The 25411-nt window shown below is 42.9% G+C and overlaps 4 protein-coding genes and 1 long non-coding RNA gene across 11 annotated transcripts in view; 3 read left to right on the top strand and 2 right to left on the bottom strand.

Moving 5' to 3' along the window:
* Nucleotides 1–3069, top strand: part of ptprc (protein tyrosine phosphatase receptor type C) — a 31474-nt gene extending 28405 nt beyond the window's left edge. For all 3 annotated transcript variants that reach the window (XM_054790178.1, XM_054790175.1, XM_054790177.1), the window contains exon 32: nt 102–3069. In XM_054790178.1, coding sequence (XP_054646153.1) covers nt 102–410 — 309 coding nt within the window. In that variant the 3' untranslated portion in view covers nt 411–3069. The remainder of the gene's footprint in view (nt 1–101) is intronic.
* Nucleotides 1136–15527, bottom strand: abhd8b (abhydrolase domain containing 8b). Of its 2 annotated transcripts, XM_054790180.1 has the most exons (5): nt 15180–15527; nt 7187–7979; nt 5662–5832; nt 3836–4052; nt 1139–2163 (listed from the first exon to the last, which is right to left on the bottom strand). In XM_054790180.1, the coding sequence occupies exons 2-5, from the start codon at nt 7975–7977 to the stop codon at nt 1885–1887; spliced, it is 1458 nt and encodes a 485-aa protein (XP_054646155.1). In that variant the 5' UTR covers nt 7978–7979; nt 15180–15527; the 3' UTR covers nt 1139–1884. The 2 variants fall into 2 exon arrangements, with proteins under 2 accessions (XP_054646154.1, XP_054646155.1); XM_054790179.1 differs by lacking the exon at nt 15180–15527 and having other exon boundaries at nt 1136–2163; nt 7187–8151.
* LOC129188989 (uncharacterized) lies at nt 4117–10489 on the top strand. Of its 2 annotated transcripts, none has more exons than XR_008572723.1 (3): nt 4117–4371; nt 5667–5817; nt 7284–10489. It is a non-coding gene; the product is annotated as an uncharacterized LOC129188989 (long non-coding RNA). The 2 variants fall into 2 exon arrangements; XR_008572722.1 differs by having other exon boundaries at nt 7466–10489.
* Nucleotides 15528–15976: 449 nt separating the features above from the next.
* Nucleotides 15977–20365, top strand: dda1 (DET1 and DDB1 associated 1). 2 transcript variants are annotated; one of them, XM_054789493.1, is made up of 6 exons: nt 15977–16202; nt 16281–16348; nt 16753–16833; nt 16952–17003; nt 18734–18795; nt 18886–20365. In XM_054789493.1, the coding sequence occupies exons 2-6, from the start codon at nt 16340–16342 to the stop codon at nt 18988–18990; spliced, it is 309 nt and encodes a 102-aa protein (XP_054645468.1). In that variant the 5' UTR covers nt 15977–16202; nt 16281–16339; the 3' UTR covers nt 18991–20365. The 2 variants fall into 2 exon arrangements, with proteins under 2 accessions (XP_054645468.1, XP_054645467.1); XM_054789492.1 differs by having other exon boundaries at nt 15977–16348.
* A 72-nt stretch (nt 20366–20437) lies between these two features.
* Nucleotides 20438–25411, bottom strand: part of ano8b (anoctamin 8b) — a 48840-nt gene continuing 43866 nt past the window's right edge. For both annotated transcript variants that reach the window (XM_054789490.1, XM_054789491.1), the window contains exon 19: nt 20438–24791. In XM_054789490.1, the coding sequence (XP_054645465.1) occupies nt 24054–24791 (738 nt within the window). In that variant the 3' untranslated portion in view covers nt 20438–24053. The remainder of the gene's footprint in view (nt 24792–25411) is intronic.

Genomic DNA, 25411 nt, shown 5'->3' on the forward strand with positions numbered 1-25411 from the left:
CTGTGCCACCTATCATGCTGCACAATATATGAGCATATTGTAGCATAAATACAATGTGTATTTTTAGCCTTCCTCTCAAAACCATTGTGCGCTTTGGACAGGACCAGTACAAGTTCTTGTATGACGCACTGGACGGAGTCTATCCTGTCCAGAATGGGGAGGTGAAAGCAGTCCAGGCCCCTGAAGTGGACTCTGTCCTGTTGGTCAATGAGACCCAACCAGCAGTGCAACAACCTGGAGAAAAGGCTGAAGATACAACCGGCCCTACCGAGATGGGCCAGCAGGGGGCAGCAGATAGCAGTACTCCTGTGGCTGAGACAAGGAAGGAGGATGAAAAGGAGGCAGAACAAGTATCCAGCATCCCCACAGAGACAACACCGCTTGAGGACAATGTCTCTTTAGAGGCCTGAGGAGTCGCAGGTGCCTTTTTATTTGCAGCAATAAGCGCTTTAATTGGATTTTTCCTTTTGGGCAGGAATCATGTTTTAAACTATAAGATCTGCAAAGCTTCACTTTATTGGGCATCTACAGTATACAAGTTAGATCCAAGATGGCCGGCCCCTCTTTACAAATGCTTCCTAGTGGAGTTTTTTAAAATGCTTCTATCGAATTTAGGCAAGACAAATATGACAAATATGCTGCAAACTGTCTTGGCTGAAGTAATGGAGAAAATAATTCATATGAGATACATCAGTTAGAGAATACTGCATTACTTCATTGGTCATGAAGTAATAATTAGTAATAAAAGTAATAATTAAATTATCCATAAGTGCCTCTTCTATAATGCCTATGAACGTCACAATGTTTAGCATGTAGAGTATTTGGACTTTTCTACTCTATAACTCGCTGAAGCTCGCAGATGGGTTGGGGAGCTAATGATGAAAAAGGGGCTCAAATAGCTACATTTAATTGTTTCAGTTAGGGGTGTCCAAAGTGCAATTTGCGGCTCGTTTTGTTACTGGCTCGTTGTAGGAAATAAAATTAAACAAAAAAATATAGGAACAGGACAGGGAAAATGCACAATGTAAAAAGAAAAAGCTCAAATGTTGATTTTAATAACATAATAAGCTTCATATTTTAAATAAAACTATATATATATACACAATATTTAAAATGCATCTAAAAATATAAAAGTGGCCCCTTGTGGCCTTTTTTGTAGAACACAGCCCTCAGTGGAACAATGAAAGATGAAACAATAGAAGATTTAATATCCATCACAAGTACAGATGCCATGTATAAAAATGATCATATAAAAACAGTCTCTTAATTAAACAATACGAAATACAAAAAAAAATCTGGCATTGACTGACACCTGCCTCTATGTGTTTGTATTTGATGACATGTATTTAAAAGCTGTGTGTACAAACGTCTTGCAGGAAATACAGTGCATTTCAGTCTAATGTGTGCTGTCGTGGACATTTTAAGCTACATAGAAGGATACTGTTACATGCATGTGGTACAAAAATATTGCATTTGCATTTTACTCAAGCTATGTGCGCTGTGTAAGGTCACAGGTCAGTGCTGAGCCACAGTTTTTGCCATTTTTCTGATGTAAATAGCTGAGAGTCAGTATTAACATGGTAGTCTACACATACTGTCATCCTCAAGATGAAGAAGAATGACCAAAGTGTTCTAAGTGTAATAAGCATTGCCAAAATGAGCGTGCACCAACTCAAGGCACCACCAAATCATCTAACGCTACCATGACTGAAGCACCCTATCCTTCTCATATTCCGTTTGATTTGACACGTGTCCCGACTGTGCCCCACCTTCGGGGACCTTGAACCAGCCCGTTTCTAATAAACTGGATATTTTAAACTCAAGCCAACTCAGTTCATGAGGCTCAAATGAAACAAACTTCAACTTGAATTCATGTCACGTCCCTCATTTTTTGTCTCTTCTGTCTGACCCGGTGGCTGCGTCGCTGTTTGATGGGGCCTGCCGGGCCGTAGCAGGTCGAACTTTGGCGGGGTCCGCTGCAGCCTTGGTGTTGTCTGTTTGGGCCTTGGCAGTCTCTGGGCGGGTTTTGGATTTTGACGGTACAGGGGTTGCAGGTTCCCAGAGGAAGAACTCATGCAGGAGCGTGTTGACAGCCTCTGGACATTCCATCATGACCATGTGACTGCCGTCCTCCAGGACCTTTAGGAAGGCGATGAGGAGGATCTGACAAAAGCGAACAGGAAGAAAATAATGTGATGTCTTAAAGCAATCTGGTATTCAAAATACGTACATCTCTTTTAGAAAACATCTGTTACTTATGAGCCTGGCCTACAAAAATTAATATCAGGATTAACAAATGTGTTTTCTGTGTACAGTCGTCCCTCGTTCGAACATTGCGCCCTCACTGTATTGCGTTTTTTCAAAAATTTATTAATTAATCATCGCTGTATCGTGGTTGAATATGGCCTTCTTTAGTAAAAAGTGTGCATATTTAAGCAAATTGTACATATTCTTGGCCTAAATTAAGCACTTTCAAGCATAAAAATGGCTAAATGAATAAAAATACAGATATGAGGCATTCAGGCTGCACGGTGGTCTAGTGGTTAGTACGATGGCCAATACAGGAACAGCCTGGAGATTGGGAAGACCTCGGTTCGATTCTCCTCTGGGCATTTCTGTGTGGAGTTTGCATGTTCTCCCCATGTGCGCGTGGGTTTTCTCCGGGCCCTCCGGCTTCCTCCCACATTCCAAAAACGTGCAGGTGAGGTTAATTGCCGACTCTAAATTGTCCATAGGTATGAATGTGAGTGTGAATGGTTGTTTGTCTATATGTGCCCTGCGATTGACATTGTCGGGCGACCCGCCTGTCGCCCGAACTCAGCTGGGATAGGCTCCAGCATGCCCCCGCGACCCTAATGAGGATGAAGCAGTATAGAAAATGGATGGATGGATATAAGGCATTCAATATGTAGTGTAATATCTCTGACTTGTGTCAGAGATATTGCCTTTAAGAGGCGGGGCCTTGGAAGTGGCGTGTTAAGCTGAGTGTTAGCATGGTTAGCAGCAAAGACGCTGGTTGTGGCCGACAGCAGCTCCTGCTTGAACGTTGCATGTGTGTACTCTGCTTGTTAATAAAGCAATTGAAGTGTATCGTGAGTCTCTCTTTAACCACAAGCAGCGGCATTACAGAAGTATTATACACTGGCCGCTAGGTGGCAGTAAAATTACATTGATGAGACAATAGGCACTGCAAGAAGTACGCTGCCAGTACTAATGTGTGAGTCAGTTATGTCTTATTTATGTAAGCTGTTTTATTTTGTATTACTATGTCTACTATATTGGTTAGTATGAGTGTAAAAGTGACTATAGGGGTGTTATTTAATGTCTAGAAGGCTCTAATAATGCAAAAAATATATATTTAGAAGGCCATAAACAGGGGCTGTCTGCCCTGCGGCCTTCTCCCGGCTGGGCATGCCTGGAACACCTCACCAGGGAGGCGTCCGGGAGGGGCTCAGAGTCTGGATGACTCCCGGACTCTGCAGGTTTTCTCTCCAACAAGTTTCTCCAGCAAGTTGATTCCTTTACTTAAATTGAAGGAGGTGTGGATAATGACATATATTATCAGATATTACACAAACCTGCAACCCAAAAACTACAAAAGTAAGGTCAACAAAACTCTTTGGTGCAGATCTGAACAAAGACGCCCTTCAGGGAACTTCAATGAAAATCCTTCCATCACAGTCCACTTGATTCAGGCCCAAGTCGGGCGGCAAAAAAACTTGCCGTGTATATTTCTCAATCAAACAGGTCCGATGATTTAGGATCGTCATTTGACGTCTAATTTAAGGTTAGTAAGTGAAGTATGGCCCACTTTGACACTGTTTTGGCCAGTTACCTCTGCCATTCTTTGGTCCTCTTCAACAGGGACAAACCTGTCATGCATTCCATGAACCAGCAGGATGGGCACTGTGAGCTCAGAATGGTAGACCTCATCCCCCTCAGGCCAGTACTGCCCACTCATCATGGCACGCAGCACAAAAGCTGACACGTTGAAGGCATTGTTTTCTTTCAGCAGTCGCTTCTCCTTTGCACCCTGACGAGCAAAACCTGCCCTGGAGGGGGTGGGGGCACCGAGGAGAAAGCACAGATTGGCTGACATTGTCTTTCCAGGAGAGTCTGCTATACCAGTGGTCCCCAACCCCCGGGCCGCACAGAAAGAAAAAATAATTTTCATCATATCATTTTTTTTATGTTTTATTTTGAAAAGTAGCCGGATTCTCTCTGTTACATCCGTCTTACTTGACGCATGTCCATTGTGCGTTTGCTAACTTTATCTCATGCCGCACAGATAGACTACTACTGTATTTTTACCATTTTTCTTTCACCTCATATTTGGTGTCAAATGCTGATACTATGTGGGAATGCATAAAGGTAAGTTTTGATGACTTATTGAGTGCTCATGTGCACATTTGTCTCAAGTTAATTCATGCTAGCGCACGTCAAACAGTGATGTAATAATCTTTCTGGAAAAACTTGGCTGGAACTTGAACTGGTGGATGGTGGGTCGGCATTCATTTTGTGCTTTTAATTTGATGTGTATTCATGTTTTAGTTTTACACAATACATAATAAATAAGATAAATTAGATCGCTATAATGTGCGAACACTCAACCCCGCCCCTTGTGGGAACACAAGCCGGTCCGTGGGTCAAAAAAGGTTGGGGACCACTGTGCTATACAACAACGTTATTATTATAACCCTATTGGGTTGTAGCAGCCCTGATTATGCATCTTAATATGGCCAAAATGCCATGAAAAATCAAATCATGAGAACAGTATAGCGATTAAATCTGAGCAATATCATTGGATGCTTTTTGCATGTGCTATTTTCACTATCGCTTTTCTGACCTGGGGAAACAGCGTTAAAAATATGGGCGTTACTAATGCCATTATTGTCTTACAGTAACGGGTAATCTATTTAATTATTTGAAACGTTACAACACCGTTACCGTTACCGACAAGTCGACCCATTATTATGCACTGATACTGTGTACCTGTATAACAGTCTAGATGTGGATTCAGTCGCCATTGTTCACCACTGCTACACAGGAAGCTAAATAGCTAGTCAACAAGAATTGTGGTTGCTCACTTTCAAGAATACTCTGCCCCCTAGCTTTTTGGTAGAATATTGCAAGCTCAGCCCTCATCCTAATCTCATGAGACATCTCTCAACACAAGCAGGGATGTCCAAACGTTTTCCACAGGGGGCCACGTACTGAAAAATGGATGCAAAGTCCACTTGGATATTTTGTAAAGCAACACGTGGACGTACTAAGAATTTATTCTGTATATACTTCAAGAAAAAAATGCATCTCAGCTTTGTGATATCAGTGAAAAAGTATATTATTAGCAGGAACTTTGTTTTTTTGTCTTTTCCCCCCCCCCATTTTTGTTGTTTTATTTTTTAATTTTCCAAATATTTCAACTTCCTTTTCAAATCATCTTGGTAATTTTTTATTCCCATAGCGTAACATTTTCCCCAACCAAATTTTCCAAAAATTAACAATTTTGTTTAGTTTTTTTCTCATAATGTTACGTTTCAAACGTACTATTTTTTTAATATTTCAAGTCTTAGCTAATTTGATCTGTCGTGGCACACGCCTGTGCCGCGGCACAGTGGTTGGGAATTAATGAAGCAAAATGTTGGTTTTAATTTGTCATACTTGAGAAAACTCCAGGTGAGCAGTGGAGAGAGGCAGTGGAGTACACATGTAGGCAAGTTGAAGACGGAGCACAGGCTGGGCTCCAGAGCTGTGGGACCACCTCCATTGATCATCACCATCTTGTGGATCTGTTCTGGATACTCGTGGGCCAGGAAGGTACAGAACGACACCCTTAGGCAGGCAGAAAATAATGCTGGTTACGCTTCTTGTAGCTAGAATGAATGTTTTCACAGTGCCCATTGTGCCTGAGAAGAGCAGCTATAAAAACATGCATGGTAAATTGGATTTTGGCTTCAATTAATAAAGCAAGCCCTCGTTTGTCGCGGTGAATTTGTTCCAGAACCGACCGCTTTAAATGAGTTAATGTTCATAAATTGAATACTTTCATAGATAGAGCATACAAAACCTGTTTACTTCACCTGATCGGTGAAGTAAATGTAATGTGCCGGGCGGTACCCAGAGTACGTGAAGTGGTAACGTCCCGCAATTCGTAAGTGCTGTAGTAGGCATCTTCTGTGCCTCACATAGATACACTACACTTGAGTACCATCTAGTGGCTCAAATGTGACATGACACAGTGATCATTCAATGATAAACTTAATGATAATATGGTCAAAAAAAGGTCTAAATTATCGATTATCGTCGATAATTTATAGCACACTTATCGACCAGAAAAATTTGTTATCGTGACAGGCCTAGTTGTACCCCAGTTTTCGTTATTACCGTAATGTGTTCCAAAAGGTCAGACAAAAATCAAAGAGTACAAAAACCTTGGCAATGTTTCCTACAGGAAATAATAAATAATATAATAAAATATTAACAAAAATACATTTTCAAGAGAATAACTATAGTTTTACAAAAATGTGAAAAAAGCGAAACATTTGTAAATGACAACTGGATGGAACTTATTGGTCGTGCGGACTGTTGAAATTTAATACTGTTTGGCACCTTTTTTATCAAATTGCTGGCACTCTCAACTTTCTTTGGCCCCATGGCGGGTTATTTAGCAGTCGCATTGAATTAAAAATGCACGGACAGTGAGTCTGCAATATATGGTGCCTTGTTTTGGCACTCAATTTTGATACGTTACAGGGCAAACACACTTCTTATGGGAAAAAATGTATTCGGTTTACGTCTGTTTCGGTTAGAGTCTGACCTTCCGGAGCGGATTAATGACGCTAACTAAGGTTCCACTGGATTGTGCTTTGTCATGGAATGTTACAGTGAAATTGACTCTTTTACCGCTGCCAAGGACGTAGTTTATAACTTGCAAACCAAAGCGATGGTGCATGATATCAGCAACATCCCATCAAAATCTCGAGACATTTTGTTGACTTTTTTTTTTCAAAATTCCTCAGTGATTAATGCATAATTTGACAAAAGTCAGACGTATACAGAAGGTGTGTATATCGATCAGGGTGAACAGTTTAGTGCTGATCCAAATTAGCATTGTTAGGCCTCTGCTGAGAGCCATTTTAGTTTTACGCCTCTGCCAGTGTGTGGATGTAATATGGAAATAGTTTACCCATAAGAATGTCCAATGAGAACATTCCTCTTGCGTGCATATCTCCTGAAGATGAGTCGTATGTCCTCTGCCAGTGCGTAAAACGTGTATGCTGCAGGTATAAGAGGTGCTGAGCTGGACCCATGACCTGCAAGGTCCAGGGCAATCACCTCATAGCCCAGACGTGAGAAGAAGTCCAACTGGCTCTTCCAGATGTCCAGAGAGCCTCCCACGCCGTGGATGAAGAACAGAGCCACGTCCGGATGCGTCTCTTTACAAGCTGTTATTTTCCTCTCACAGTCGATCACCACAGTACGCTTAGGCTTCCGCCTGCGTCGGTTCTGTGACGCTTCAGCCTGCAGAGCGGCAGGCGCATCTCCTCCTGGTGCCGTCTCCGATGTCAAAACTTTTCCTGCCGTGACCGAGTCCGGCCCGGCATCAGGGACGTTAACGGGCGGTGACGACTTGCCGCAGCCTGTCAGTTCAACCTCTACGGTGCTGTTTGGCTCGGTCTCTCCATTCTGGCAAGTTTTCAGCTCTGCGTCCGCCCTGTCGCCCAAGTTCTCGATGAACAGCTGACCATTACAGTAGACTGAGATCCTTCTTTTGCAGCTGACACACCCGCCCTGCCCCGTGGGTTGCTCCACCAGAGACCTCTCGGGGATTATATGTCGAACACGAATGACCCGGCCTGGTTTCACCTCGACGAACTCGTAACCGTCGGTGGGTCCGGAGGGCTCGGCAGGAACCACGACGTTAGTTGACTTTGAGGTAAGGCAGCAGAGAAGACCTTCCATAAAGCTGGTCAGCATGGCTGCATTCAAACACACAAGTACAAACATGACTAAACATGACGGAAGAGGGACACTTCAGGAATACGACCTAAAGGATCACTCACTGTCCCTATAGGTTGTTAGGTTGATCATGCAAGATGTCTATTTGACCCACAGCTATCCACAAGGCAAATACAGTACAGGTCTTATGAGTGTTGGAGGAACTTTGACTTAACTGAAGTTAGCTCAGCAAGTTTGGAAAAAATTGTATTCTTTATTTTTTCAAGCTGCTGCGTCTCCCCTAAAAGTCCTCTGGCCCACCTCACGCTTAGAAAACCCCAGTGCTGATCAGTGAAACACACTCCTAATCAAAGTGTTATGACCATTTGAAAAATTGTATGAATTTACATTTTTCTTAAGGAGGCCGCACGGTGGCCTAGTGGTTAGCATCTCTGTGTGGAGTTTGCATGTTCTTCCCGGGCGTGCGTGGGTTTCCTCCGGGTACTCCGGTTTCCTCCCACATTCCAAAAACATGCATGTTAGGTTAATTGGCGACTCTAAATTGTCCATAGGTATGAATGTGAGTATGAATGGTTGTTTGTCTATATGTGCCCTGCGATTGGCTGGCAACCAGTCCAGGGTGTACCCCGCCTCTCGCCCCAAGTCAGCCGGGATAGGCTCCAGCATACCCGCGACCCTAGTGAGGATGAGCGGCATGGATTTTAAGGAGGTTCTAAATAGAGCTTCACAATGCAGAAAGAAGAAATGGGAGTGATCAAAAAAAAAATTGAGTAAGCAATTTATTGCAACTAAGCATGAAAGTGAAATGGGCTGTTCATCAGCTGATCAAAAGTTTAAGACCACGGCCCTTAAAAGCTAAAATCTTTTGGATTTAATGTCATTTTCTGTCAGGTATTCACACTGCCATGATCTCTTGATGGCGAGGACATATTATCTCTTTCAACGCGCTGCAGGTTGAACGCAGTCATTTGAAACGTCTTAAAAGGTCCTGAGTGTTATGGAACAAAAAAAGTCAAGTGGTAGACCCCAAAAAATGTCTCCACTCTTCCCTGTTTTAAATAAAGACAAACTACTAAACTATTTTTTGACACCTTTTGCTAAATTTATCTTTTTTTAAAACCTTATTATGTAATCTTTTTTTTAACATTCTTTTCTAACTGTTGTCATGTCATGTGCCTTTTATTCTTTTTATTCTTTTACCTGTTTACAACTTTATGTTAAGAACATGGGATTACATGTGTGAAATGCTATCAATAAATCTGCCTTGCCATAGGCTACTAATTTGCTTGTAATTTGGGGGAAAAAAAAAAAAAAAACATTGGTTGTATTGACGGCAAACTGGTGAAAACATACAAATGTACTGGGTTTGTTCAGTCACGTGCAGTCGGGTAGGCATTAGCAGAGCATCACCAGCCATGATGAAAAAAAAAACCGAATAATGATAACATAAAAATATATATATTTGTCCATTAAACTATTTTCTAAATTTATTTTCAGTGTGAGTCCAATCTTTTTTGAGTAAAAATCGCTCAATTTGTTCACTTCCTGATCCCGAGGATGCCACCAGCGCGCCTGCATGCCTCCCGTCACACGGCACGCTGATAGGATCATCCTGCCACTTTCAGTTTGTCAGCATGTCGCCAATAATATAACGTTGCAGAAGCATTTACGATACACCACGAGCCTATACTTACACCACAAAGCCCGTGTAATGTATTTAATGTCAGTGTGACATCAGCATTCATGCTAATCGGACTATAAAATACATTAAAATGTCATACAGGAGGCACTTGCAGTACCGCAGCATCCTGAAGGGGTCAGGCTTGCGTGAGCTGGAAGGTGCTTGTCTTGTCGCTGCCATTCTTCCATAGAGGAAAAGACAGCAGCAGCTCAAGCTATCAGAAAGCCCATTGCATTCAAGATATTTTATACTCTGCTGAATGAATGAATCAGTTTGACTGCCAAGATGGAGGATTATAAACCCAACTCACCAGGGGGCGATATCAGACTTTTGCAGCCAAGTAGGGGAAGGATGTGCTGCATGTACTTCATGTACAGATTAAAGGTAAGAAGACAAATGATTTCCACTTAATAAAAATAAATAAATGTGACTAAGAAGTCTTTGAAAACAATTTGATGACATTTTTAAGCAAATGTGAATTATTTTGGTCTTTTTTCTTGTTATCCTCTTAATGTTTGTATTAACTTTTTTTTTTTTAACTCCAAAAGAGTCAGTGCCTCACCAGCCATCAACCTCACCATCACTGGGTACATTGAGCTAACACAAATAAAACACGGTGACTCAGAAATGATTAAATAAAGTCAGTGTTTCTGTTATTTCTTCACCATTGCAACCATTCCAAATGAGAAAAACTCAGCTATAAACATCTAAAAACCCATTGGCCTTCTCGCCGCCTCTATCTCTGATCTCAATTACAAAGCCATAGCTCTCAAAGCTCAGACAATAAAATGATGTCAGACACACACAAGTCTTTTCTTTACTCTGCTTCCATCAGCCTGCTTTGTCTCCCTGCCGTAGCAACGTAAATGAAGTCCCCAGATAACCTTGAGAAATAAAGCATGTTCTTTTAAATGCATGTGTATGCTTGACAGCTGAGCAGGTTATTGTTAATGTGAAATAGAGGGACAACTGGTAATGGTTTAGTCGTTTATTCCTCTGAAAAGGAGTAAAAAGAAGCAGATCTTATTTAATCTTACCCCTTCTCCGTGTCACAGCATTTACTGATCATTTGTTCAAATTGACCCACATTTTTTTGGGAGTAAAAATGATAAAGATGTGCAATGGGGAAATGTCAATTTATTACTTTGTGACGATGGAATTTAAGACTAATATAATGTTTAAAAGAGTAATAATCAATCCCCTTACATTTTTTATTGAATAGCGCTGCCCTTTAGATAAGATAAAGGGCCAAACCCCTCCTGCTAGCTTGATTTTGACGCTTGGATCAACATTTGCAATAAAAGTGCAAATTATAATTGTAATTATAAAATTAGATTCAGATCCAGAACCCTTTTCCCATTTTCTATGCCGCTTGTCCTCACTAGGGTCGTGGGTGTATGTTGAAGCCTATCCCAGCTGACTTTGGGCGAAAGGCGGGGTCCACCCTGGACTGGTCACCAGCCAGTCGCAGAACCCTTTTCTCTTCAATTGCCATTATTGACTCGTGACACAATCCATCTGAGTTTAAGCCCTAAATATGCCTCAGACATTTTAAATGCATTTAATGTATAAAATGTGTAAGTACTCGCCACTAATGAATGATCATGTAAGATGAGCCATGAACAGATGGACTCAGAACCACGGTGTAGCCTTTAGGCTGGTCGTCAGACTAGAGGCTAGCAGGCTACCAGGCTAAAGAAGGCGTTTCTTTAAGCCACATCTACATCCACACTGCTTGCCTTGTTGTGATCCATGTAACGACTTCTCATCATATATGAACTTGTGTTCACCTTGCTGCAAGTTTTGAGGCCGGATTGACTGTCGACCGTAGCCAAACAAACTTTTGCATCTCAGAGTGCACAACTATGTTGTGTTCAAAAGACCGTCGAAAAAAGTGTGAAATCTCAAAGCTTGATGAAAAAAAACATTATCACGGAATATGTAAACCAAAAATGGTGGTCTTTTTTAACAGCGGTACATGCAGGCTGTACATTTTGCCTGTATCATCACATATTTCGGCTGAAATTAGTTTTCTCCGTAGGGTGGCTGGGTTCTCCCACAGAGATAAGGTGAGAAGTACTGTTATCCAGGAGGAACTCGGAGCAGAACCGCTGCCCCTCCGCACTGAGAGGAGCCAAATGAGGTGGATCTGGCATCTAGTCAGGATGTCTCCCAGACGCCTCCCTGGGGGGACGTTCAGTGAACGTCCGACCTGTATGAGGCCCCGGGGAAGACCCAGGCCTGGGAAGTTTGGGCTTCCTTGCTTAGGCTGCTGCCCTCGCCACCTGACTTTGGATAAGCGGAAGAAGATAGATAGATGGATATCACATATTTATAAATGATTACCGACTAATGGTGACTAAGTTGTGTTTTCTGTGGAAAAAGCTGCTTATTTTTGGAGAAAAACACAAATGTGGGGGGGGTCCATTGTACTACACCCACGTCAGCATACACGGAACAATATCACGGTGGACCAGGACTTTTTCAATGTATTATGTATTATTCAATATAGACAGGTTGGCGACATACTCTATTACTATCCACTCTATTACTGTACTTTCAGCTTCCCCCCAGGGGTTGCCATAGAATGTCAATCACATGATTTGTTTGGCTTAGGTTTACACCGGATGGCTTCCTGACACAACCATCCAATTTATCTGGGCTTGAGACTGGCACTAGACATCTCCAGTAGCTGGGTGTTGGGGCCCTGGCTGGGAATCAATCCCGCGCCATCTGCATGAGAAGCAGCAATGTGTACCATGACAGCACAAGTGCTCTTGTTCATTTAGTGTAAAGTTCCCAAAGCCTTAAAGTTAAGTAACATTCTCCTCCTCCAGTTTGTCTTTTACGCCATCAGCCGTTCCTGGCGTCTGTCTTGCTCTGTCCTGATAGCACCAAGGCAGGTCTCATGCACATAAACAACAAACGGTGTCAGGTGATTACCAACCATGGCAACAGCAGTGCACCATGCAGGGTCTGCTGGGCTACTCGTGGCATTATCCACCCTTCCTGTTACTTTCCTCCCTGACTAGAAGGGATTATAGTTTGTGTCTTAAGTCCACACAACACAATCTGTCTATGGCCTCTCCTGATGTAAACAGTCACACTCTTTGGCAACACGCCTTGGCTGAGTTATCTGTGACTTTACTTCCATCCCATTCACTCCTGTTATCAACACAGTGTTTGTCAGCATTCTTGCTTTACAGGCCTCTTCTGTGGCTTTTGTGCTTTATCTAAACTGCACCTTCGCGAAGGATAAACGGCACATATGATTCATCCTGAATATTTATTACATCAAAAGGCAGTCACTATCCAGAAATGAGGCTGGATGATGACGGGTGTTTTGAAAATCTATTTTTACAAAGAAAACAATCTCAATTTTCATGCACACAATTGGTGGTCAGTGGGATCCCACTGACATACCTTCCATAGAGGAAGCAGAGTCAGAGGACATGAACGCGGACAGTTCCGTCAATGTGGCAGAGGTATCTGGGTAGTCAAAACGCTTCCTAGTGGCAAAGCTCCGGGTTGTGGACAAGTTTCACCCTCAATTCCTCAAGGCTCTGGATGTTAAGGGACTGTCTTGGCTGACACGTCTCTTCAACATTGCGTGGAAGTCGGGAACAGTACCTGTGGATTGACCGACTGGGGTGGTGGTCCGCCTTTTCAAGAAGGGTTGCCGGATGATGTGTTCCAACTATAGGGGATCACACTCCTCAGCCTCCCTGGGAAAGTCTATTCCAGGGTGCTGGAGAGTAGGGTACCACCGTTAGTCGAACCTCGCCTACAGGAGGTGCAATGTGGTTTTCGTCCCGGTCGCGGAACACTAGACCAGCTCTATACCCTTGCAAGGGTACTGGAGGGTACTTGGGAGTTTGCCCAACCGGTCTACGTGTGGTTTGTGGACTTGGAAAAGGCATTCGACCGAGTACCTCGCGGTGTCCTGTGGAGAGTGCTCCGGGAGTACGGGATTGGTGGGACGCTACTACGGGTCATTCGGTCCTTGTACAACCGGAGCAGGAGCCTGGTTCGCATTGCCAGCAGTAAGTCTAACCTGTTTCCGGTGAACGTTGGCCTCTGCCAAGGCTGCCCTTTGTCACTGATTCTGTTCATAATTTTAATGGACAGAATTTCTAGGTGCAGCCTAGTCCAGTGTGGGGGCCTTGGGATCTCATCTCTGCTATTTGCAGACGATGTGGTCCTGATGGCCTCATCGGGCTGTGACCTTCAGCGTTTACTGGGACGGTTTGCATCTGAGTGTGAAGCTTCTGGAATGCGACTCAGCACCTCCAAATCCGAGGCCATGGTTCTGAGTCAGAAAAGGGTGAATTACTCCCTCCGCATTGGGAATGTGGTCCTGCCCCAGGTGGAGGAGCTCAGGTATCTTGAGGTCTTGTTCACGAGTGTGGGAAGGTTGGTGCGTGAGGTCGAACTGCAGCACACAATACACTCCATTTTTCTAAACCTACACAGTAACATTCTGAACATATTATTATGTTAATACCTCACTGACAATCTGATTCACTTTAAAGTCGGCATGTGCTCTGCATCAGTGATTCTCAACTGGTTTGGGCTGCAGGACCCACCGTCACCCCTCAATGACAAGTGGTGACCCGAACTGCAGGACTTTTTCAACTCAAACATCTCAGATATCGCATATTTCAAGGGACTGTTTGCAACACAACATGAGCTGCAGTGCTGAGACACTTTTATGGCGTGCTCTTCTCCAGCAGTGTGCCGGACGGACGGCACGTTAAGTCTCCACTCGATGTCCTTCCTCTCCCACTCAAACTTGACAAAGTCGCCCAGAAAATGGCTTGCACCTTACGGTGGCACAGCAAGTGTATAGCGCAGACAAGAACGTGTGGTGCATTCACACACATTGGGTCATTACATTAGTTTAAAAAAGACCTGGGACACAATTTTGAGGCCTGATCCACCAGTTGAGAACCAATGCTCTATGACACGTCAAGTTATGACAAACGTACAGAATGTTTTACTAACTGGGCGTAAGTCAGTGAAAATAAAAACATATCAAACACAACTGACAGCAGAGGGCTTCTTGCCTGCAATTGCCTTTCATAATTGATTAATGTGACGGTGACATCATCCCTTTTTAATTCAAATAAACTTCACGTGCCCAGTACAAAAACTGTCTCTCCATTTTCACCCCACAAGATATTATAACTCATTAAAACCATGTGTGTGAGACATGATTGGAATCATGCATATATTGTTGTGGCAGATTAGATTGAGAGATTAGGTTATGCATGCATGTTGATCATTTATGGACGCTTTGTTACAAGCTCCCAATTTGAACCTAACCTCTTCTTCAGCATCATTATTGTAAGTCTACAGAAACCTCGGCGCAAACAAACCTTATATTTTCATTTTCTTTAGTTCCAATAAATGTCCCGGTGGCTTTCATAGTTACAGTCTAGCTGAACAGGCAGTGTAGTTTACGAGTGCTTTCAAATAATCCTAGTCCATGACAAATAAACCATATAAATAAATAAATTAAAAAACAACAACAACATACCTTTATATTTCCGACTGATGTGGTTTTCTCATGAAGCCTCGAGGAAGTCGGCGAGCTATAATCTGTCAAGTCAATCCAATAATCTCGTTTATCTCTAGTGCAGTCCTTCACAAATCTATTCTATTCTAGTTCTATGTGTTCTGGGGCTCCAGCCCTGCCTTGGAAGAATTTTGGAAGAATATTTAAAGCACTTGGAGTCACATAAACACATTTAATGTGGCGCTCCAGAACCTCTAGAATCATCTGGTTGGTTCGTGGAAGGGAAGGCTGCCCTCTACTGATGCAAGCAGCAGGATTACCGCACAGTATATTCAATTTGTGCAAAGTTTCTTGAACGTCTTGGTGTTTTCTCCTTCACAGTAATGAACTGTTTATTCCAACCAGTACTTACAGTATACTGTCTATAGTTTGCAGTATCTACTGTAGGTGGCACATCATTTATACATGTACTTACATTATTTTGCTTAGGGGCAAAAATGTCTTCTATCAACAACTTTATGTATCCCACATGTTCAGTATTTTGATGTGACTCTGGAAACACACACACAAAAAAAGTAAACAACATTGTTGCCATTATTTAGAAGGTAGACTGCAATTGATCAAACACAATCGATAGTTGTGGGCCAAATCAACAAGAACTATGCTTGTAGACCAGTTAAAGCGAATATATAGATATTTGTAATGATCCGCAAAAAAAAGTGTGTGTGTGTGTGTGTGTGTGTGTGTTTTTGCCGAACATACACATGATATTTCAGATTGGACCTCCAGACGTTGGGGGGCGCCATATTATTGGTAGAACGTTTACATGCGCACGTCTGTTTCCGGGCGTGGTCTAAAGAAGCAGCGATGCCATCATGCTAGCTGTAGAAGTCCAGAATAACTAGCTCTGCTCATTTACAGATAAATTGGGAGTGTTCTTGAGTTATATAGTTGTACTTGAAATTGGAATATAGAATGACAATAACAATTTGAGTGCGAGGTTTGTTTTTTTGTGGCAAGTGCCACCCAAAATAGACGAGCAGCGTAAGTAAGCTAGCTAGATTCCGTAAACTAGCACGGCTATTGGTAACATACTCGTAAACATATCGACTGCGTTTACAGCGCGTCCTGCAACAAGCTCATCGACCGGCGTATCCACGTTGGCCTTTTCTACCACTGTCATGGAGAAGGTATCTATCTTACATACCCATGTAGTGCTGCCGCCTTAGTTTACCTTGGAGAAGCACATCGCCTTAGCTAACCGGTAGCCGCTTGTCGGCCAGTTGCTGCACCACTGTTTTCACGTCATTTGCCTCATCACTGATGTCAATCCGGCATCATTCTGCACTTAGCTCCTTGGTGTAATTTGAAATTAGTTGTTGATATTCATATTTTATTGTGCAAGGAAGGTAGGAGAGTGGTCTGTGTGTCGGCGTTGTAGGGGGGAACGCCCAGCTCTTACTTTCGCTACTACACAAAGCATACTCAGCAAAATTGTCTTAACCGTCACAGTAAAACGGCATCACGGTATTTTATCTATAAGCAGTTGTAACATGTTTGAAAAGACTATCCTCACACTTCTCTCTTGTCACAGGCAGACTTTTTGAAAGGGCTTCCTGTGTACAATAAAAGCAACTTCAGCAGGTTTCATGCAGACTCCGTTTGTAAAGCATCTGTAAGTACATTTCGTTTAGTGCTTTTTATTTCTCCAATGCAAGCCACTCTTGAGTGAGCATTTTGCCACTTCTTCGCTCAAAATGTTATGTTGTATTGACTTTTACTGTCCCTTGCAGAATCGGAGGCCCTCTGTCTATCTTCCAACACGGGAATACCCTTCTGAACAGAGTGAGTACAAAGTTGCACTTATTAAACAGGCCTTTGTGTTAATAGGTATTATTTCCTGCGGGTGTAAAATGGTATGCCGAAATAACGGCTCCAAACGTAGCTTGTTTGTAAGATCGCGGTTCGGTTCAATTTTGGTACAATGAGGGGGAAAAAATGCAAAATAGTAAACTGCTTAGCTTTTGTGTAAACAGATTTTTTAAATTTAAATAGGTAAGTGCAAACGGCTGGCAGGTAATTTTCACTTTGGACACCTCCGGCCTACAGCGTTTCTTTTCAACAGTAAGCATTAATAGTTCCAGCATGTAGCCACGTTCCTGATCTCTCCTGAACAACGTCAGCGCACTGCTTTCGTCTTATCCACTTGTCTTTATCCGTTTACGTATTTCACCGTCAAGTGTTCAAAAAACAGGAGACGTACGAGGGTCTCCGGAGTCTGGATTCTCCTTGGCATTATCGCTAGCCATCACTCCCATTAGTCAAAGGCTGGGCCGGACTGTTTTCGTCTGCTGAATGCCTCGCCTTATCGTCCGCTGGTAGGCACACTTCCCTGGCTTGTGGAGGTGCATTGCAACATCAAATCTCTCAACAGCAACATTTAAATCCCATTGTACTTGTGTATAGTTACAATAAAAGGCATCATATTCTATTCTAAATGTACATTTCCTGTCCTTCACTTTTATTGTGCACCATTAGCGAAATCGGTATGCCGCTGTACCGTACTAGTGGTTCTGTAGCAAAAACATACGAATGCATGCTCAGTTTTTATCCATTTTGTCTTTTTTTGTTGTTGTTTGGGTTATTGTTAATACCCGAAAAGGACTGTTTGTTTTCAGACTGTCTCAAGTTGACTGATTTGAATGAGTTATCTGACTCAGGATGCCTTGAGTAGTTGTATTCAAAGGCATGTAGTGGGGAATATGCAAAAGACGTACATTGTTAGTTTTGTCAAATAAAAAAGCACCCAGGCCTTTTTTGTATGTTTATATAAATTCGATATGTATCCAATTCTACTGCAGTTTGAATGTTTTGGTCGTGTATGGCCGACGCACACGTCATCGAAAGGCGTGTTTTGCCACAAGAGAGTTGGGGAAAGGTACTCTGAGGTGTCGGCGACAATTCTTGTAATCCGAAAATGATTTTAAAAATCTGTCCATCGCTGCCCCACCACTCCTGGCTCCTCGGAACAGACGTTGCACAAATTGCGGTAGGCAAAGATCTCACCTTCTGGTGCCGTTGTTTAGTTCTGTAAACACACTGAGCCGCGACGTGTACTTATGTGTCATGTTAACACACAAAACGTGACGTCGCATGTTTTTTTTTTTGGTAATGTGAGAGACTACATAAAAAGATGGGATTATAACAAACAAATCTGAATTGGACATCATACCCTGCAGTGTGAACGTCGTGTTATTGAGCTGGTGAAAAATAGAGGGCTGTTGGGGTGATGGGGAAATGAACTGTGATGGTCCTGAATGTATTTATAAACAAGATCATTTGGCCAGCGTCCATTCACTTGGCAGCCTTTTCTGCACTCGTGCATATTTCAAGTGCTCTTCCGATGTTTTAAGGTATCTCTCTCAGGTGCTGGCTTTTACCAGTGCATGTTATCCGTTGTCAATTTTCTACTTGTGTCAACTTTGAACCAATTTGTCCTCATTGGAAGTTTGCGACCGCTCCGTGGGAACTCCGCAGTGTCTTATCGCCTATAAAGCTTGTTGTGTTTGTGCCAGTCATTGTCACAGAGAAAACCAACATCCTTCTGCGCTACCTCCATCACCAGTGGGACAAAGAGGTGAGCGTGTTTACTTGGGTGCCATGGATTTCCTGGAGTGGATGCTGAGCTTCATGGCACCATTGATGATTTATCTTTTATCCTGTACAGAATGCAGCAAAGAAAAGGGAACAGGAACAAGGGGAAGGTGACAGTCCCGCACCCCCAAGAAAGATTGCCAGGACAGACAGCCAAGAAATGAATGAAGACTCATAAGTGTGTGTATGTATGTATGTATGTATGTATGTATGCCTGTGTATATAGAGGGCGTAGCCGATCTTAACAAGTAAAAACAGAAAGGGTATTCGCTCCTCACTAAAGACTTGTGGCCAATCTGTGGCTTGAGGCGGTTTGGTAAACAATGGAGCCATTCTTCAACACAATTCGGAGCCTATGACGAATTAAAGGAGGGTTTTACTGTGAAGAATTTGTTGAAAATCCACACTTTTAGACAGATTTTTCAACCACTGTTTGAGGACTGAAACGAGCCCCTATCGGGCGGTGGGCGTGTTTCTGCCATTTGTTGTTGAAACATGTGTATAGTGTGTGTGCGTGTGTGCATGCTGAGCTGTGTGTGTATTGTACCGTATATGCCCAGTTCAATGCTTTGTTAAAAAGTCGGATTTCAAGTTGGCGTGTGACTTGACAAATCAAGTCTTCAAAGTTTGACTTCTGGCGTTTTATTGTGTTACTGCGTTTTATTGTAAGGCAACGCGCTTCCTGGCTGCCAAAGTGCCCACCCTCTCAGTTTCACTGCCCACTCTGTAACAACGGCGACGTTTCCCTCTACTGTTTGGATCCACAGAACCAAGAATGCACTGTGAGAAACGGCACAAAGTAGAAGCACCACTCTAATGTGTATGTTAGCAGTGCATAGCTCCAGAATCCACACACAGTCCATCTTGCACCTTTGGTCTAAGCTGAAGGTTTGCATTGAGCTTTAGCCGCTCTTTAAAGTATGCATTCATACATCCTAATGGTGGATTTTGGAGATACAGCATTATGAAATTGGGAACTGAAGGAAAAATGTCTTATGACGTATTGAAAGATTGCCAGCTGTGTTTGTGTGCAATGTAAGAAAGACCCTATAGAAGTAAAGACATCGGCCTCGGTGCAGAGTAAATGTGATTTCGGCCTTGCATGTTATTTTCAGTCCTGGCCCATCCTTGATAGCATAGGCGCTTTAGGATTGTGGCTTGATTGTCTTTGACTGTGGAAGGTATTGTTAGAGGCCTTACGACTGGTCGTCACGGTTTGGATCCTGTTGCTTTCTCCCGTTGTCATTTTGAGTAGTTCAGTGCGGGGTTAAAAGGGGTGTTATGTGTTTAGCATGCAGTCAAGTGCTGCTCTTAGCCCACTGTCTTCTTTTTGTCATCCAGATTTTTCTTTAAAAATATACAGTATGTGAAAAATTCAATCTGTGGTCCGCCTGTGTACATAATCCTGTATTTTTCAGTCATAAGATCATGTTGTGTCTGTGCTAAGACTGTTCTACCACGCCTGGAACCTTCCCATCCCCCCCCATCTCGTGTGTGTTAGATCAGTTGGTTTTTTTCTAGCTTTGCTGAAATAAAACTGGACTGACACTTTCTGTCCTGTGGTGCTTTTTGAAAGTGTTTTTGTTGTATTGACACACCGATGCGTTGTTGGTGACATTCTGTAGCAACAATAAGACATGAAATGCATTTGAAATAGTTTTATTAACTTTTTTTTCCCCAGATCTTACAAAAATATGACAAAATAAATTAAAACAAATAAATACCCAGTTATTCTCTTTAAAAGATTATTTCTACAGTGGTATGTTGGAAGAGCTTCATGATGTTCAGTAAGTGAGGCTTCAATGACTGACGGTGATGATGGGGTCAGCGGTGACGGTCACAGATCCTACCAATCAGTCAACTCCCACAAAGGTGTGTTCTGCCGATTTCAAAGCCCCGAAATATGAAATAGAACTTCCGTTTGAGTTTCTGTCCTGAAATCCTCCAATATTTGACTAAGCAGTGTCAGTACAAAGACCCTCGCTTCTAATCATGTACTGTATAATGCTGAGACGCTGCCTCAGCAAATGACTTGAAGAAATCAGACGATGGATGCCAGCAATAACTACGAACTTGTGGGTTCCCTGAAAGAAAGCATAACTCTAAAACTCGTTGTCATTAACTGTACATGTCCACCACTTCACTATTAGCCCTGCTTACTCCTTTCAAACATTGAAATAGACGATTAGGTGATGGTCCATTGATGGAAGAATGAAAGTTGTCATGAGCCAAAGCTCGGCTACACGTCACTGTCCTGCTTTATTTTTAATTACCCCCCAATGAAGAAACTATGCAAACATACCGACCCTTGACGTATGTGATGTATTGATGATGTAATTCCCTTATTGCATGTAATGTGTGTGATGCAGGTTTTTACTCTTACAACTGCAGCAATGCAGTATGCTTTTATGCATGAGCTTTTAAACACAAAGTTCCATGTCAACACAACATAGAGCAGACTAGGGTTACAAATGAAGCAGGTTATCTATCGGTTGGATTGCTGAGCGCAGCACCCCCATCCTCACTGACGCAGAATACGAAGTGGACAAAGAATATGGCCATAGACGAGTGACATAGGTGGATTTACTAATCCTTACACTTCAGTGTCAGCTGTTATTGCCTTGCTATTGATAGTGATGTGGGAATGCATAGGTCATGATTCATCTCTTAACCTACATCGTGTTGGACCCTCTATATCAATGTCAAACGTCAGTATTGACCGCTGGCGGTGTCACCTACTGATAGACAGTGTCGGCAACGATACTCACAGAAAGTTAGGGATATTCAGCTTTCGAGTGAAGTTTCAGGATGAACCTGAAATGCACTATAACCTTTAAAGGTGAACTTAGAGGGATCATTGGGATTTTTTTGACATGCAGTTGTACTGTATGGCATCCCCGTCAGCAGTGTAGCGCATCAACAGTCAGTATGTTTACATGCACTAACAAAAAAAATTGCATGGATTTGTAGCCATCACACTGCAGCGACCTGTATTGTTTCTGTGCAAATTGCTAGCCATCCAGGTCAAGATGATCGCCATAAATTGAATAGAGGGCAACAGTTGTGTCTGGCAGGTTATGGTTTTGCGTCGTCGATAGCGCATGTTGTTCGCACAGTTCCACTCATGCACCTTTGCAGCGGAGACACGGGGGTTGCCAGGTCTCGCAAGAGAAGCTGGCTCTCTGAAAACAACAGGGAACTTGGGAATTTGCAAGCGACTTTACAAAATATAGGAACCCTGTGGAGTTCCGAACATCTTTACACTAAAACAAGTCCAAAGACACTAATAAGCGAATCTGGCAACGCTAGCCGAGATGCTTTGTTTATATGTTTGTAACAGGTCAACCAGAAAAGCCAAACATTTACGTGGGCTGGGAGGTTCCCAGCAGTGTTCCCTCACTGATCGCGGGGGATAGGTACCCAAAATAGCCCGCAATAAGTGAAATCCACAAAGTAGCCAACTTCATTTTAAACCATTATTATATATGTTTTAAGGCTGGAAAACCCCTCAGCATACACTTTATACACTTTCCTCAGATGGGCAATAACACTTTCTCACATTTGTTTAAACACTCAAAGTTCAAACCTTTGTTTGAATTTTAACGATCCACCCCACAGGTCAGACACAAGTAACGCGTGTTTCACTCCTGTGACCGTGCCTTTTCCGCTGTACTGTAGCATTTTTGTATCCTCGTTTAGACATATTGGGGATGGGGATGTCATACAACTTCATGTCAAAAAATCTGACCTATCCCTTTTGACCTCTTTCACTTTTTGTTGTTCTCTAACAAGGAGTGAAACAGCAAAAATGGTCAAAATGCAACAAAAAAAAGCTGAACTTTTTTCTTTGCATTTTCATTTCATCACAACACAATACTGAGAGTTCAGAAATCAATATTTGGTGGAATAACACTGGCATGCCCTCCACCAGTCAAAAGTTTGAGGTGGTCACATATTTTTCCAGAGCTATATATTTGAAGACAAAACTTTCTGTAATTATTATTAGTGTTGCTGATATCAACATGTCGGCTTTTTCTTGTTGCATTATGCTATATTTTTACATCTTTGCTGTTTTTTGTTTAATTAAATTTCTATTTCTATGTGCCGCGGGTCATAACTGACCTCTGGGCTGCACTTTGTACAGCCCTGCTCTAAAACCAGAACTCTCTGTCGCCCTCTTTTGGCAGATGTGCAGAACGCTCATGTTGATTACCAACCATATTGTTAACAGTATCATGGAAAAATACCACTTTGGTTTAAAAAAACAAAAATAGGACTAAGAAAGCAATCCCGTTATGGAGCTAAAAAAAAAAAGAGCAACTTGTAAAAATAAATGAATATATTGACGGTATTTCTGCATGTGAAAAGATGTAGTGTACCGTGAGAAAGGAGGAACTCAATACAGTCCTGTGTTTGCATAATGATATGAGGCAGGCTGTTGGCTCCTGCAGAGATGCGGCACATGAGCGTTTAGTGCAAAAGTAACTTGAATTCAACGCTCACTTGCCAAGGGTGGTTAGAGCTTGTGAAATGGAGAACCATCTGTTGGCGAGAGGAGCTCCATGGGCTCGGACCACAGCCAATACAGTAACAGGACTGCGTGTACCATGCAGTTGTTTTAACTCTGCCGTGTGACAGCAGGTCTCATTAATCTGCCTTTTCCAATCCAGCTCACATTGCCAGAGACGGGAAGATGTGCACAAAGCTTTGACATCACCTTTGCTTTGAAAATAAAGCTGGCGAAGTTGTCAACTAAGGGGGGGGGGGTTGTCACCATTACTCAATTATTCATATTGCTTTTCATCATTTTCCCCACTGCAAGATAAAAAGAAGGGCCCTCTAGTTCACAGTTAAAAATATTGTACTAATATTGGTTTGTGATGACTGAAACATTCTTAAAGTACAATTACAGATCCTTTACGTCTTTCTCCTCTACCAGAGTCGTTTGGCAGCCCGTTCCAATGCTCACCATTACCCATAGAAGAAATAAAAAAATCACAGCTTTTTGCTTTGAAGGCTTAAAAATATTAGAAACGCAGCTCATGCATTTCTTTATGTATTGCAGACATGATTGTGTGTGTGTGACATGATAGGAGGGTCAATGTCATTGTTTTGTTGTTGAACAGAACCAAAACAATGTGCATTCATTTCCACTTCTAGTACTATCACGGGGGTGGGGGCTGGTGTCGCCACATGTCTTCTCACGTTAGTCCTTCACTTGAGATGGCACCAAAGAAGCTACTAGACTTTTGGGCCAGGAGGGTCCATTTCATTTGGATGTCCACTCTCGGATCCCTCCCCTCCCGGTGAGGGGATCTCGTCCGGAATGCTGTTTAAGTCGGACCTGGAAGCCGGCCTCTCGGACGTCTGTGAAGATGATCCCTCCCCGGATCTGGGCGGTGGTGCCCCATTCAAGCACGTCCCCGCTTCAGATTTTCCGAAATTAAACAATTTGCCAGGGTTGAAGGCCTTATTGGGTGACTGAGAACGCTCCTGGGAGCTGCTACCTGATGATGAAGATGACGTCGTTGCAGCGTTAGTGGTGGTGGTCGCCGCAGCGGAAGCCGCCGCACACTCCTTCTTATTGTCAGGTGATTTGAGGAATTTGAAGCTGAGGAAGCCGGGCAGCTTTGCTTCGCTACCAGTGGGCGACTGAGGGGAGCGGGCGCCGCCCGATGAGAACTTGCTCTGCAGCGGTATGATCTGTTTCAGCTTCATCACGTTGTTGTTGGCCAACAGAGAGCTGGGCCTCTTGGGCTTGTCCGACCCGCCGCCTCCACCACCCGCACTGCCACCGCCAGGACGCAACTTGCTGCTGTGGCTTTTGTCGTGGTGGTGATCCCCGGCGGAGTCTCCCTTACCATCATCCCTGTCCCTTTCCCTGCGGGCCATATGCTCCGCTTGCCTCTGCCTCTCCTCCTCCTCCCTCTTCTTCCTCTGCAGCTGCTGGTAGTGCTGCTGAGCCTGCCGCTCGTGCTTCTGCAGAGGCAGGGAAACAAATTTCTCAATTACTACAGCAGAACCCGCTTATGTCGATGCCTTTTGGACTGGCTGGCTGATGTCAACATGACCAAAGAAACTAACCATTGCTTGCACATGTACATGAGAATGGGTCATGGATAATAAAGGATTTTTGAACCTATGGCATTCTTTTCCTCCATGTGTGCATATTATTTACATTTTTCTGTTTTCATAATATTTTAAACTCATTTTATACAATTTTACCCTGCTGCGGTAATTTCATTGATGACAACGAAGAGAAAAATTGCATTTTATTCGTCGCTGTGGTAGAATGCAGGTTAATACTGCCGTTCTTTTATTGTGAAGCTCACCGTTTGCGTGTTTTGATGCTGTGTTATTGTTGCCGTTCTGGCAGCCTAAAATGCAGATTTTTCAACAGCTTTTTCTAAAAGTTGCTGTGTTTTGAGGCCCATTGCATCAGATTGTGATTTTCAGAATGTTCTTTGTAACTGTGTCACTGTAATGTGTGGTCACATTAAGTAATTTAATCGTATTTAAGAGCTTTTATATTTTAATCAGCGAACATTCATGTTGGGAGTTGTATCTCCATTTTACCACCGGGGGACTTCCCATCTCTG

Source organism: Dunckerocampus dactyliophorus, chromosome 10, assembly GCF_027744805.1.
Source record: "Dunckerocampus dactyliophorus isolate RoL2022-P2 chromosome 10, RoL_Ddac_1.1, whole genome shotgun sequence".
Classification (NCBI taxonomy): domain Eukaryota; kingdom Metazoa; phylum Chordata; class Actinopteri; order Syngnathiformes; family Syngnathidae; genus Dunckerocampus; species Dunckerocampus dactyliophorus.